We start from the raw sequence: 15,095 nt of genomic DNA, 5'->3' as shown, positions 1-15,095 counted from the left end.
CTTACTATGATGCTTTCTCGAAGCCCTTGGTAATTCTTCCACAAAGGATCAGCCTTCGGTTCCGATAGACCTGAGACCAATTTATGAAGAAGAGGTTTGTACTTCAAGCCTCCATTTCCCCTGAGGCGTGTCATTCTGTAAAAACACTCGAGGCCCCGTTTTGTGACATTATTTCTGTTAGGTAAGCCAGATCCTGTAAGATGGGCAAAGTGGATAACGTCATAGGAAAGAAGTGAGTCCTCAAGATGGTGTGAGACCTTTATCCTAAAGGGAGACCATGGTCAAGGCGAACTGGAGATGCACATGTGTGTGGGAAGATCGCAGGCTCAGACTTGATGGGTTTGGCTGCAGGGTGGAGGGCAGGAAGTTGGCAGTGCACATTTCTTCCTTTATTGACGAGACTTTGGGTAAACTGAGGAGAGGCAGGGAGGCAAGAGCTAAAAGAGAACGGGCATTTGGCCCCCTCTTCAAAAGCCAGGAAAGAAGCAATAAAGTTGCTAGTAGGCTTGCGTCCTTCCCCACCCATGGAATTTTACACATTTTCTGTTCAAATGCATACTTGGCTTTCTACTCAGACCTATACCCCAAGGGATATACTTACCCCCCTCTGTACACTGGCCTGAGAATTAATGAAGACATGCAGAAATAGGTCTCAGCACTAGACTTGCCTGAGCAATTTCACAGCCTTTGATGCTGTGTGTCTTGGATTAAATTTGGGGACAATTTGCTCATTATTTCTTCAAGTATTTATTTTTTTTCTGTCCCTGTTCATTCCCCGCCCACCCCCCACCCCTCCCCGCAATCTCTTTTCTCTTTGTTCTTTAGTATGGATAGTTTCTATTCATCTGTTTTCAAGTTTACTGAATCTTTCCTCCACCTCCAGTCTAATATTAAGCCCATCCAGGGGATGTTTTATTTCAGATACTGTATTTCTCAGTTTTAGGGTATACATTTGGTTCTTTTTATTCCGTTACTGTTTGCCTTCTGTGGTTTCCTTTTAATTCATTATGACCTCATTTTGCCTTTTGTAATTGAGCAGAGTTAAATAGCTGCTTTGGTCCTAACATCTGGGTCTGCTTGGGTTGGTCCTCATGATTTATCTCTTTCTTTCTTGAGAGTGGGTCACATTTGTATGTATGCCAGGTAATTTTGGATTGATCCTGTACATTGTTAATGTCATATAGTGGAGACTAGATTTTTCTATATTCCCTTCTGAAGATGTTTTTTTCTTCTTTTTAGAGCAGATAGGCGGTGACTTGATTGGACTGAGTGAAAATGCAAACTCTGTGTTGGGTGGCACCTTAAATCTCAGTTCAATTTTTTTTTTAGTCTTTTAAAAATATATATATTGTTTATTGATTTCAGAGAGGAAAGGAGAGGGAGAAAGAGAATCATTGATCGGCTGCTTTCTGAACACCCCCCACTGGGGATGGAGCCCGCAACCCGGGCATATGCCCCGACTGGGAATCGAACTGTGACTTCCTGGTTCATAGGTTGACGCCCAACCCCTGAGCCACACCAGCTGGGCCTCAGTTCAGTTCTTTACCTTTAGCCTGTTGCTTGAAGGCTGACATGCATGTGAGGTCAGCTAAGAGATTTGGGCCCAGGGATAGATAAAATTTGAGCTTCCTGTCTCTGGTTCTCTCCTTTCCAGGATTCCTTCTTCACTTTCTGGTGGTACCTGTGGTTGCCTCATAATTTGGTCCTCTGGTTCTTCAGTCAAGAGAGATGGAAGGTGTTCTATTCCCATTTTAGCGGCCTTACCTAGCACAGACGGGAGCCCGTCTTCAGACGGAAGCCTTGAAACAAAGTGGGAACTCCCACAGAGGCTCACCCAGAGCCATTTCCTTCTTTCACCTGTTGATTCTGCTCCAGAATCTTCCTATCTTGGTTGCTCTTTAGTGCTTACAGGTAGTTGTTTTTATGTTTTTATGTTTTATATGAAGCAGTGACAGATGTTAGCCTCAGCTTTAGTGGGGGTCAAGGTGATGAGAGAAAAGATCAGGAGACGGGAACTATGTAGCCTGAATCCTGGAGGCAGGTGCTCGGAACCCCGTCTTTCATTGTGAAGACGAGGAGGGCTGTTTGTTCTTATCAGGATCAGCGACAAGAATCAAGCCCTTTGACTCAGCCTTGGGACAGTGCACTGGGATGGGCTCCCCAACCTTCCCGGGATGACATAATGGTTTTCTTAGAGGGTGCTTTTTAACTCTGGGAAATTTTAGAATTTTGCATGGAAGTAATGAAATCAAATCAATTGATTGACAAAGAGCAAAACCCCATATTGAAAGAGAGAGGACAAATCATGAGGAGTATCTCAGAAGTCAAGGGAAAGAGCGTTTACAAAATGAGAGAGAGGATGGATAATATGAAGATGGTGCAGGAGGATAAAGGCCTGCAGAGCAGTGACTAGATCTGGAAACAAGGTGATACTTCCAGGCCTCACCTAGAGCAAGGAAGGAGTAGAATCAGAGTTGATGGGTGGAGCGTGATGGGAGGTGAGGAAGGCAAGTCTGTATCTGTGACAACCCTATTTTGGAGAGAGAGGAAGGGAGAGAGGACTGGAGGGGAGTGGACTCCAGTAAGGCTTATGTCTTATTTTTCCCCCTTAAAGTTTAGAAAGGATGGAGCATGTTTAAATACTGACAGGAAGGAGGCAGTAAAGGAAAAGGTTTAAGCACAGACCAGGAGATGGTCCATAGATGAGGTTTCCATGAAAGAAGGAGGGGTTTTAGGGTAGGGGTGAAGAGAGTGGCTTTGGGCAAGAGGAAAAAAACTCTTCTTTTTTTAATCCTCACTGGAGGAGTGATGATATTTTTTCCATTGATTTTTAGAGAGAGTGGAAGGGAGGGGTGAAGGGGGGGGAGAGAAACATCGATGTGAGAGAGACACATCAATTGGTTGCTTCCAACCCCCCCCCCCCCGCAACTGGGGGCAGGGATGGAACTGCAACCCAGGTACCTGCCCTTGACTGGGAATCGAACCTGAGACCCTCTGGTGTGCAGGTGGACACTCTAACCACTGAGCACACCAGCCAGGCGAGGAGGAACTCTTTTAAAAATGGATTCCATCTTTTTAAAAATATATTTTATTGATTTTTTACAGAGAGGAAGAGAGAGGGATAGAGAGTTAGAAACATCGATGAGAGAGAAACATCCATCAGCTGCCTCTTGCACACCCCCTACTGGGGATGTGCCCACAACCAAGGTACATGCCCTTGACCGGAATCGAACCTGGGACCCTTGAGTCTGAAGGCCGACGCTCTATCCACTGAGCCAAACCGGTTTCGGTGGATTCCATTTAATATGATTGATTAGTTGGGCGCACTAACAAATTCTGAAGTTTTCATAGATAAACATTAATAATAGGTTTTAAAAAACAGTATTTCATGGCCCTTTTATCACTGTGAAAATCTTCTTTGCCCTATTTCCGGGCTCCCGAGCTGTTGGCTTTGTTACTTCTTCTTTCCTTTTGTCAGACTCCTGTCAAACACCTTCCTGTGATTGGGAGTCAGTTGCTACGACCTTCCCAGCAGGACACTTTAACCTTGACTTAACTCGGACTCTCTCTCTCCACCCTCCATACTATATAACTTTTATGGCTCCACACCTGAAAGAAACCTAACATCTTTGACCAATTTTTTTTTCTTGGTTCTTAGTCACAATGGGCACAGGGACTAGGAAATGCAACACAGGAAGAGAGGGGAGTGTTCTTAAAAAAAAAAAAAGCTACTAAATGTGAGCAATTTCTGGGAAGGATAAAATAGACTTTCCTCTTACGTGACCTTAAAGGATGTTGGATTATGTGAGATTGGGGACATGCAGTTGCGTTGTGGTTACTGATAGGTTTCAGTGAATGTCCTCAACATAAAAACATAATGAGGGACATAAATTCAGATTAAATTCACTCTTAGGCCACAGCAAGCATTTTCGGGTGGGGTATACATGAGCTCAACTGAAAACCTTTCTGCTCTTCAGAAATAGATCATTTCCCCCTCAAGATCGTTTTTCTTAGTTATAGCTGACTAGTATAGTCAATCATAGATGTGCTTTCACAGGGACTTACATTTTGTACTGGAGAAGGAGGCTCGGGGAACAATTTCTTTCCCTCTCAACACAGTGAGCGAGGACTGTGCTGAATCAGCTTTTGCCTTTGAGCCACCAGCTTCAGGGCAGTCCATGAACCGGAGTTTGATTCTGGGCATTTTTCTGCTCTTTTTCTGTAGAAACAGCAGGAAGTAGGGCGTTAAGCACACTGAAGGAAGCTCTTGAAGGAAGGTTCTCACAGTATCTCGAAGGAGAAGCTGGCTCCCTCGGGGGAATAACGGCAAAGGAGGATGTCATGATCTGTGTGCAGGGTCCTGTGACTGGAAAGCACTCCTGGATGCTCTGGGGTTGGGAGGGGCACAGCTTGGGCCTTGGGCCTTGTTTCTTACCACTTGCCCTTGGCATCTCCTGATCCTCCTCCTTGGAACAGGGCTGAACCCCGGGGTAGCCATCGATGAACATGGATTTATGCAGGCAGGTGTGTGTGTGTGTGTGTGTGTGTGTGTGTGTGTGTGTGTGTGGTCTCAGCTGCCTCCAAACTTCTCCCCACCCCTTTTGTTTGTTTGTTTGTTAATCCTCACCCAAGGATATTTTCCATTGATTTTTAGAGAAGGGAGGGGGAGAGACACAGAGAGAGAAACATCGATGTGAGAGAGACACATCAGTTGGTTGCCTCCCACATGAGCCATGACCAGGGTCAGGGATGGAGCCTGCAACCAAGGTACATGACCTTGACCGGAATCAGACCCTTGACCCTTCAGTCCAAGGGCCGACACTCTATCCACTGAGCCAAACTGGCTAGGGCCTTCCCATCCCTTTTGGGAAGGAGGAGAGCTCACCTGTACCTTGGGAGCCCTCCCCTGAGAACACAAACTCTCTGATAAAAGCTGCTTTGCAGTCATCACTATTCACACAGGGCTTTCTGGAAACTGCCATTTCTCTGTGCGGCCTAGGCCCTCCCTCCGAGCCCCCGGCTGCAGTTGGCTGAGTATTAAGCAGACCCTGGCATGAGCTACACTAAGAAGGATGCCCGTGTGGACTGACCCTTGGGTTCTCATTGAGCTGCTCCTTCTGAAGCCCCAGTTGTACACAGTCGGCTGCCAGCGGCCTCAGGTCACTCAGCTTCCTCTTGCTGTTTACCCACATGGGCTCGGGGGGAAGGGAGCCCAGGCTGAAGACCTGGAACTGCTGCCCAGAGATATTTTTAAATCTACCCAGAGGGTGTTACTGGGAGTTCAACTGAAGCATCTCCCATTTCCTCCGCGGAGCCCTGGGGAGACTAGCTCTCCTGCCTCCTCACTCGCTGCCCCCATCCCACCGAGCATTTTCAGGCCCGGGTTTGGGTTTATGGACAGCCATGTATATAATTCATGCAAGACAGGTTACAGTGGAGCGTGTTACCTTTGCTAGTCAAGCGTGGCCCAGTAATGCTGCTCCAGATTTCGGCCGGGAAGTGGGTTTTATTGGTGTTTGGGCCTGATGTTTTCCTGTCCGGAAACCTCCCCCCTCCCTTGGCGAGGCTGCTTTGGCGAGCACCATCAGGGCCGATCTACCTCCCCCTTGTCCAGGTTAATAAATGGGTTCCAGGCAAAACCAGGCCGTCCTGTAAAGCAGAGCCCTTGCGGGGGAATATTTGCTTAGGAGAGTTTGCATGAGAATTGGAAGTCAGGATTGCCCTGGTGGGGACTGGAAGCCCCAGCCCAGCCCTGGTGTCGCCAGGGGGATCCAGGTACAGTGAGTGAGCTTTTGGCCTCTCTGGAGCTGTGGGATGCTTAGGGAAGGGAGCGCTTCCTATTTAGTGAAGGCCATCACGCTTTTCCATCCCACTGTTTCATGCTCCCTGCAATGATGAGGGCACTGGAGGCAGGGAGCAGGGAAATGAAAGGCTCCGTGTCTCCCTTTATTGTACTGTTCAGCTCTTTTGGGCTTTCTGTAAGGTCAAGTAGAGGAAGGGAATAAATATTAGCAGGAGAAGCTATAGGAGCACAGAGAAGGAAGTGGTGGTGTCTGAAAAAATAGAAGTTAGCTCCACAGTGAGGGGGCTTGGGGGGGGGGGGGAATGAATGCGGGAAGAGAAGGCACAGAGGAGAGGACTTCTCAGTGGCTCAGGGTGGTTGGAGTGGAATGTGGGCCGGGGGAGGTGGGAGATGCGGTTGGGGAGTAAGGCAGGGCCAGGGCCAGCAAAGCTTACAAACCATGCTAGAAGGTTGGGCTATATCTGGAAGGGTTTTAAGGTTAGATCTGATTTTCAGGTTAGAGGCCTTATTCTCGCCAACTCAGGGGATTGAAGCAGAAGTGGCCGTAAGGAAGCAGGAAAGCCAGGTAGTAAGCTGCCACCTGATCAAGTGAGGAATGGTCGGGGTCTGAGCCTTGGAGGGAAGACAGACTGATGGGGTAGAGGGGTCGTCGCTGGTGAGTGACTGGAGCTGTGAGGGGTGGATCCAGATGGTGTCCAGGAGCCTGGCATGGGTGAGAAAGGAATGGGGGTGTCTTTCTTGAAAGTGGGAAACAGAGGAGGAAGAGTAGTCAGGGGATGGAGTAGATCATTCTTAGCTGACATTTGTGGAATTGGGTTGAGTGGAAACCAAGAGCCGTATCTGAGCCAGGGGCCCATGCATGTGCTTGTTTTCATTACAGGAGAGATTTTGGGCCCCACAAAGTGTTACCCGTGAAGCTCTACCAGCATGAACAGTTCGTCCCAAGTGAAGAGAATATGGATCTGCTCACGACGTATAAGCAAGATTACAACCCCTATTCTATCTGTCGAGTGGAGCCCATCAGACCTCGGGACAGTAAATATCCATGTGGTGACAGAATGGAGTGTCTGCCCACTTACAAAGGTGGGAGATGCTGGAGGGGCAGCTTGGGGGAGGGACAAGGGACTGGCTGAGCCGGACGCAGGCCAGGAGATGTGCTTTACATCCACACCTCCTTAGTGCCAGGGTTGGGCAAACACTTCCTGTGGGCCACAGCGGGCCTGCAGCCCGTTCTTGTACAGCTGGAGAGCTAGGAATGGTTTTTAAAATTTGAATGCTTAAAAAATCTCAAGACTGGTTCAGGATGTGTGAAAATGACCCAAAATTCGAAGGTCAGTGTTCATAAGGATGTTGTGTTGGAACACAGCCACACGTGCTCATTTCCACATTATCTGTGGCTCCTTTGTGCTACAGCAAAAGCCGAGTAGTTGTGACAGAGACTGTGGGGCGTGCAAGGCCTAAGACATTTCATGTCTTCCTTTTATAGAACATCTTTGCCAGTGCCTGCTTTAGCTCATTGTTGAAATCCTACATTGTGGAAGCATTTCAGTGGAGTGATTGACTTACTTATCATTTAAAAAATTATGGAAACATAACATATAGACAGAAAAAATGTACAAATCATAATTATAAAGACTAATGAATTTTAAAACTCTATTTAACAAGTATTTATTTTTTTGTTTTTCTAGTTATCATTTATTTATTTTTAAAATTCTCATCTGAGGATATGTTTTTATTGATTTTAGAGAGAGAGGGAAGGGGAGAGAGAGAGAAATGTTGATCAGTTTGGTTGCCTCCCATAGGCACCCTGGGTGGGATTGAACTCACAACCTAAGTATGGGCCCTGATTAGGAATTTTGGTGTTCGGGATGATGCTCCAACCAACAGAAATGCCAGGCCAGGGCCATTTATTTCTTTTTTTATTTGTTTAATTTATTTTTAAATTACAGTTTACATTCAGTGTTATTTGTATGAGTTTCAGGTGTACACCATATTGGTTAGACAATCATATAGTTACTTTACAAAGTGTTCCCGTCAATATTTTTAGTACCCACCTGGACCATACATTGGTATTACAATATTATTGAATGTATTTTCTATACTGTGCTTTACCTCCCATAACTATTTTGTAATACCAATTTATACTTCTTAATATCTTCACCTTTCTCACCCAGTCCCCCCACCCCCATTCCCTCTGGCAATCATTAGTCCGCTCTCTGGTCTAAAAGTCTGTTTCAATTTTGTTTATTCATTTATTTTGTTCTTTAGATTGCATATATAAGTGAAATCAGATGATTTGTCTTTCTGTGACTGACTTATTTCACAGCATAATACATTCTAGGTCCATCCATTCTGTCGCAAATGGTAAGATTTCATTCTTTTTTATGGCTGAGTAATGTTCACTTTATTTTTGTTCCACAAGTTTTTATTTTTGCACTGTACAACCCCCTTCAGTGCTCACAGCCCATGGGTAAGGTATTCCACAACAATTTTATTTACTTGGGTTGATGGGCACTTGGGTTGCTTCCCTATCTTGGCTATTGTAAATTATGCTGCAATGAACATAGGGGTGCATATATTCGATCAAATTAGTGTTTTGGGTTTTGTCAGATCTATACCCAGAGGTGGGATCACTGGGTCTTAAAGCAGTCCCATTTTTAATTGTTTGAGGACCCTCCTTACTGATTTTCCACCAACAGTACATGAGTGTACCCTTTTCTTCACATGCTCAACAACACATGTTGTTTGTTGATTTATTGATGATAGCCATTCTGACAGGTATGAGGTGATATTTCATTGTGGTTTAATTTGTACTTTTCTGACAATTAGTGATGCTGAGCATCTTTTCATGTCTATTGTCCATCTGCATGTCATTTTTATAGAAAGTGTCTATTCAGGTCCTCTGCCCATTTTTTAATTGAATTGTTGTTTTTTTTTGGTGTTGAGTTGTGTGAGTTTTTTTAAAATAAATTTTGGATATTAAGTCTTTATCAGATGAATCATTGCCAAATATATTCTCCCACTTAGCAGGTTTTCTTTTTTCTTGTTGATGGTTTTCTTTGCTGTGCATAGAAAATGAATTTTGACTGAACACATCCATATAAACAGCACCCAAATCAAGAAATATAACATTGGTACTCCCATCCAGTTACCCTCCCCACCCAGGATAGAACCATTATGCTGAATTTTAACAACATAAATTAGTTTTGACAGTTTTGAATTTTATATAAATGGGATTGATTCTTTCTTTATTGAGCCTCTACTACATACATCTTAGACATGGCATTAGGGACTGTGAAGGAAGCACAGTGACCTTATGTGACTTTTGAGTCTGGTAGGGACACAGGACATGGCGTCGTATGTGTGGTGTAAGCAGTGTAGCAGTCCCTCTACGGAGCACAAGCCATAGGCTGAGGCCATGGGAATGGAGGCCAGGCTTATCAGTAGCTTTTCTGCTTATGATGCACAGAGATTTCCTAGGAATACATGCTGAACTGTACATATAACATGTTTGTGAATCTCTAAACAACTGTGCTAATAGTTGCTTTTATGTAGTCAAGCCAAACACTTAGGCAAAAGGAGTCGGGAGGCTTGGGGGCGGGGGTTTGGAGGGAGTGTAGAATGTTCTTGAAGCCCTTTCAGGAGCTCTAAATCTATATTTTAGAAGACTTCACCTGTGGCTGAGCTTCCTTGCTTCTCCTAGGAGCTGGGACTCAGTGCCTCTTCAGCAATGTGGTCTTTGTTTTTCTACCTTCTTATCATTGCTATCATTCTCGTCCACTTTTCCATAACCACCTTCTGCCAAGCCACATTCTGGACACTGTAATACCCAGAAATGGTTCCACCTTTGTGCACCCCAACATCGTCCTTCCACTTGCTCTCTTACCCACTCCCACCGGCAGTCCTTGGCCTCATTGGGACCTCCAGTCCACTGATCACAGTTCAATTCCTGGTTGCGGGCTCAATACCCAGTGGGGGCGCGTGCAATAGGCAGCAAATCCATGTTTCGCTCTCATCGATGTTTCTATTTCTCTCTCCCTTCCTCTCTCTAAAAATTAATAAAAACATTTTTTGAAAAAGGTGATACTCCAAGAGATAAGGCAAGGGCCCCTCACACATACAAGAGGTTGTGCAGGACTTATGCAAGGGCAGAGTAAATGCCATGGGTCTTCCCCAAGCCTACACTCCAGCTCTTGGTCAGGACTCACCGAGTAATCGGCTGGGTGAGGATTTGTGCAAATCCAATGCCACGCTGTGTCACCGGACCCCTTATAAACAATGGTCCAGAACTGTTCATTAATGCACTTCCTCGCTAAGCACACCTTGGTAACGTCATCCCCTTTGTAATGTGCTAAATGCTGGGAAAACATATGCTGGCCATTTAAGGCCCAGTTTTGGAAGCCATTATATATGATAGGGGCGTAAGGGAGCAAAGCAACCATTTATATTAATAGAATATGTTAAGTATATATTATTCCAAAAAACTACTAAGACACATAGGTTGCTAACAGGTACCTATGGATCAAATCTAACTGTAAGTACATTTCATTGGCTACATACTGATTTGTTTGCTTTTACATCTGCATTTCAAGGGGGAAAAAGGAGAATATAGGGGTTTCTCAGTTTGAACTTTGTCAGTAGGGAAAAGCCAGCCACGGTTTCATTTTAGCAGTGGAACACTATTCTCTGGTTTGCAGAGGGAAATTTTAGATGTAGCTGTTTGGAGAAGGCGAGAATATGGGAGAGCTGGAGGGGCAGAGATTAAAGCATATGTATTAGGTTGTTTTTTTCTGTGTGTTTATTTTGAGTATTTTGCTGGAATAAAGAGGGAGGACTGTCTTCAAATAACAACAATGGCCTGCTGTGCCCTTACCACCCCCTAAGGCAAGCAAGGAGCATTTCTCACTCCCAGACCTGTCCTTGCACCTGGGGAAGGGTGAGGAGGGGAACTGGGCTGCTCAAGCAGTTGCTCTAATAAGCCTCTAACTAAGCCAAGATTCACAAATCCAGGAGGGCCATAGAAAAGGTGTGGAGGAAAGGAGAGTTTGTAGCTAAAAGTGCCTGCTCCCTCCCCCATCAGAAGTAAGGGCTCCTTCCTGCCTGCTCAGTGTCCATGGTGTCCATTTTTTTTGGCCTTCCGTAAATACTGAATGAAAAGGAATCAGGAGGCAAGAGTGCCATGACCATGTACCTGGTACTACTGACTCCCTTGTAAACCATCTACTACAGTGCCTGCCTTGTTGGGTGTAACTGGCAAAGAGAGAGATAGATCCTTGCTCTCTTGGAGCTTACAGTCCGGCCAAGGAGACAAATGTTAAGGGGGGCGGGGGTGGAGAAAATTGTGCAATGAATTACAAAACAGGGGAGTACAGGGCACTCTTAGAGCATCTAACAGGATGTGTCCAGTCTGGCAAGGGGTGGGGGGTAGGTCTGGAAAGGCCTTGAAGGGTGTGACATTTCCGCTACTCACTGAAGAGCGAGTGCTAGACAGGGCAAGGGAGGAGGGCTCTGTAGAGAGGAAGTAGCATGTGGGACATGTCCTGAGACAGAAGAGAGATGGCGGAAAGGAACGGAAAGAAGGTCCTGGGGCAGAGCAGAGGGCGCTGGCAGGAGGCGCCAGAATATGCAAGGCATCGGAGGAGTTGGTAAAGGGTTAGGGTTTTATCCTAAGAACCATGATAATTATGTGAGGACTTTTAAGTGGAGAAGAAATCAACGAGATGGCCATTTTTAAGAGCCCCCCTGGTTCCTTTCTGAGGAAAATGAGTAACTGCCGACAAGACCGCTGACAGGAGCTCTGCTCAGGTGTATGCCCGGAGAAGGCAGGACTGGGGCTTTGCTAGGAAGAAGCAACTGAAAAACAAAAGAGAGAGGGTGTAAAAAGACAGGCCACAAAAATACAACCTGGAATAGGCCACATGGGGGACAGACACAGGCAGGGGCTGATGATGAGAAGCTCCTGGTTCATAGATTGATGCTCAACCACTGAGCCACGCTGGCCAGGCTGGAGTATCACCTTTTGATGACTTGTTTGTCTCTTGTGGAAATTTGCTGCTTTAGTAAGTTTTTTTCCATAGCAACCTTATGGTTTTATGGCCATACATTGATTTTCCTTCCAAAGAGGGGGAAGAAAAAACAACCAAAGACCAAGCTCATTAAATATGTGTATTTCAATGGGTTTCATCTATATTATATCTATATGCTCCACTTACTATGGTTCTACAGGGAAAATATGCAAACTTTCCCCTTTCCACTCGTATGGCCAGCACCTCTACTAGAAAACCACCAGTAAAATATGCTCCAGCAGCATTTGGTTGTAATTTTGACATTTTCAAAACACTGTGCAATTGGAAAGATTGAGAGTGTAATTACTTGATGCTCAGCTTTAGGTTTAGCTAAGTTTTTTTTTTTAAGACACATTATTGAATGGAATCCCTTTTAAAGAGGTTCTTGCCAATTACCCACATGACACCCTGGCCCTGAAGGGCTTTACTGATGGTTTTCATGCTTATGAACAGTTTGTCATGTGGAATTCTGAGGTTTTCAGGGTCTTGTGGAGGTTTTTTTTGTAATATATGCTGGGTGGAGGAAGTTAGAAGGTTGGATAATAATGTGGTTTAAACTGTATTGTTGGGTATCAGAAATTACATGAGGCAACTTTCAGCTTAGGAACCTGTTTTCTTATCACTTCATCCATCATGGAAGAGGGCCAGAAAAACCCTGTCCTTCCCACCCCCACGGACCTTGAGGCAGTGTGGAGGCATCTACAGGTAGATATCCCCATATCAGGGAGGCCTGAAGTCTGACGGGGAAACATGTGGTTTATATTCAGCAAGATGGTTCTCTCTGAGGCCCCCTAATGCTTTCAAGATGCTGATAGAGCCATTAATGGCTCTTGGAGAAAGATTAGATTTTCAATTAAAATGAAGCCAATTTAAAATAAATAGTTGGTAGTATTATTAGCCTAAAATAAACTTAAGAGTGTGTCTGGTGGGGGGGGGGGCAGGAAGGGGATGTCAGGACTTCCAAAGTGGTGGAGTGAGGAACTTGGCAAATGCTCTGCCCCAAAAGCAACAATAAAACTGGACAAAACAGTAAAAAAATCAACCATTTTAGGGCTCAGGAAACCAAAGGCATACAGAAAATTGAGAAGTATTTATTTAAGAAACACTACTAAACCATTGTTACGAACAATGGGAGTTTGTGGTGTTTTATCCTGGGGCTTCCATCACCCCCCCATCCCCCCAGCCCCCCATGCCTGATCCATCTGGGCAGACTAGGCTGTGGGCAAGTTTCTTAGTCTCTTTGCATTTGTAACATGAGCATATTGATGGTACCCACCTCATTAGGGAAGTCTGAATATTAAAAGAGTTAACACAGAACGCATTTAGAATACTGTCTGTTATATAATGAGCTCTATATAAGAGGCAGTTGCTATTACTCTCTCACCAGCCAATACAATGCCCTGTTCCCTTGGATTTGTGTGGATTTGATGTATGGGTTGAGGGACACAATGGCAGTTTTCCCATGCACACAGGTGGGCCTGGTGGGTCTGGCTGGCAGCCCATTAGTTGTGGGAGGTGACTCACCTGTCTCACTGCATCACATGCATCTTCCCAGTCATTCTGTGCTGATTCAGAGAGGGCACCTTCCCCATAGAGGGATGGAACTGTTCTTGGACTAGGGGAAGTCAGTGGTGTGACAACTCTGCTAGAATCGGTTCCCTGGATCTTCCCACGGCCATGGACCCTCTAAAATACCGGTGTACAGCATTGTAGGGTGTGATATAAATTTTTCTCTTCTGCATAGTAACTCTCAGATACCATAAAGTTGAAATATCAAGTCCTTGAGTGAAATGGTGGTAGAGATCCACTCTGTTCTTTTGTCACAAAGAACATCTCACTGAAGACTGGTGTATGGCTTTGAAGACCCCTTGGAATACATGCAGGTTGAGTGAATTGAATTGTGAATAATTACCACTTCTGCTTTATTTTCAGCTGATTATTTACCCTGGAACCAACCAAGACGAGAGCTAATTCGTCCAGTACACAACTACCGGCCAGAATCTACTAGGTTTGATAACAGAACCACAAACCAGGATGATTACTCTTTAAAGGGTCTGGTGAACACCATGAGCTGTAAGCCTCCAGCCATGCCCAAGGTCTGTAACATCCCCCTGGAGGATCTGACTAACTACAAGATGAGCTACGTGGCCCACCCTATAGAGAAGCGCTTTGTGTATGAGGCAGAGAAGTTCAAACCCTGTGAAATCCCCTTTGAAAGCCTCACCACCCACAAACAGTCCTTCAGGGGCTTGATGGGGGAGGCAGCCAAGAGCTTGAAACCTCCAGTCAGGTCCTGCAGATTAGACGCACCTTTCTGTAACACCACTGAGTTTCGAGATAAGTACCAAGCATGGCCAACGCCCCAGTTGTTCTCCAAACCTCTTGTCCCCTACGTTCCTCCTGAAGAAAAGATGGACCTTCTGACAACAGCGCAATCCCATTACACATACCCTAAGGGGGCTCCAGCTCAGTCCTGCCGACCAGTGGTTTGCATCAAGAAAGGTGCCCGCTTCGAAAGCTCCACAACCAACAGGGATGACTACAAGCAGTGGGCCAGCGTGCGCATGGAGCCAGTCAAGCCCGTTCCCCAGCTGAACCGTCCCACCGAGCCCTTGGACTGCCTGACCACCACCAGGGCCCACTATGTGCCCCACCCACCCACCAATACCAAAAGCTGTAAGCCCCTCTGGTCTAGTCTCCGAGCAAATGTCCCTGTGGAGGGCCAGACCACATACACCATCAGCTTTACTCCCAAGGATTTGGGTAGGTGCTTGGCTTCATACCCTGAGCCCCCTGGCTACATCTTTGAAGAAACAGATGCTTCGGGGCACAGGATATACAGGCCAGTTTCCCACACGGGCTCTCGGCGGAACAGCCCTCTTTCTGTAGGTGATTCCGAAAACCCCAACCATCAGGAGTTGGCAGTGTCAGCCTGATTTTTAAAAAAAATTATTTAGAAATTGCAAAATACTTTTAAAAGCAGACGATTGAAAGTTATTTGTTGGACAGAAAAGAAAATTCCCCAAAATGAAAAAAAAAAAAATCTTCATCATCGTTTCCAGGACACTTGAATAAAATGAGAATCACTTGACTCAAGGAAAATGACATTTAGTCACTGGTAATTACTCCTCGAACTCTCCCTCTGCAGCGTTCCCTCCCGGGTCCCTTCCCTTGTGCTCATGGAATCCAAGCTGGTCTCTATGAGGTTTCCTCTGAACCAGGGGTAT

General features: G+C 45.5%; 1 protein-coding gene across 1 annotated transcript in view; it reads left to right on the top strand.

Annotated features, from left to right (window-relative positions):
- Positions 1 to 14,804, top strand: part of SAXO1 (stabilizer of axonemal microtubules 1) — a gene marked incomplete at its 3' end in the record, with an annotated part of 75,262 nt that extends 60,458 nt beyond the window's left edge. The window contains exons 3-4 of the mRNA XM_079789536.1: positions 6,684 to 6,886; positions 13,801 to 14,804. Coding sequence (XP_079645662.1) covers positions 6,684 to 6,886; positions 13,801 to 14,804 — 1,207 coding nt within the window. The remainder of the gene's footprint in view (positions 1 to 6,683; positions 6,887 to 13,800) is intronic.
- Between the last annotated feature and the right edge of the window lie 291 nt (positions 14,805 to 15,095).

The sequence above is a fragment of the Cnephaeus nilssonii genome, assembly GCF_951640355.1.
Source record: "Cnephaeus nilssonii genome assembly, chromosome: 14".
NCBI classification, from domain to species: Eukaryota; Metazoa; Chordata; class Mammalia; order Chiroptera; family Vespertilionidae; genus Cnephaeus; species Cnephaeus nilssonii.
Note: the sequence above shows the minus strand (reverse complement) of the source record. Positions and strands in the feature narration are given on the sequence as shown.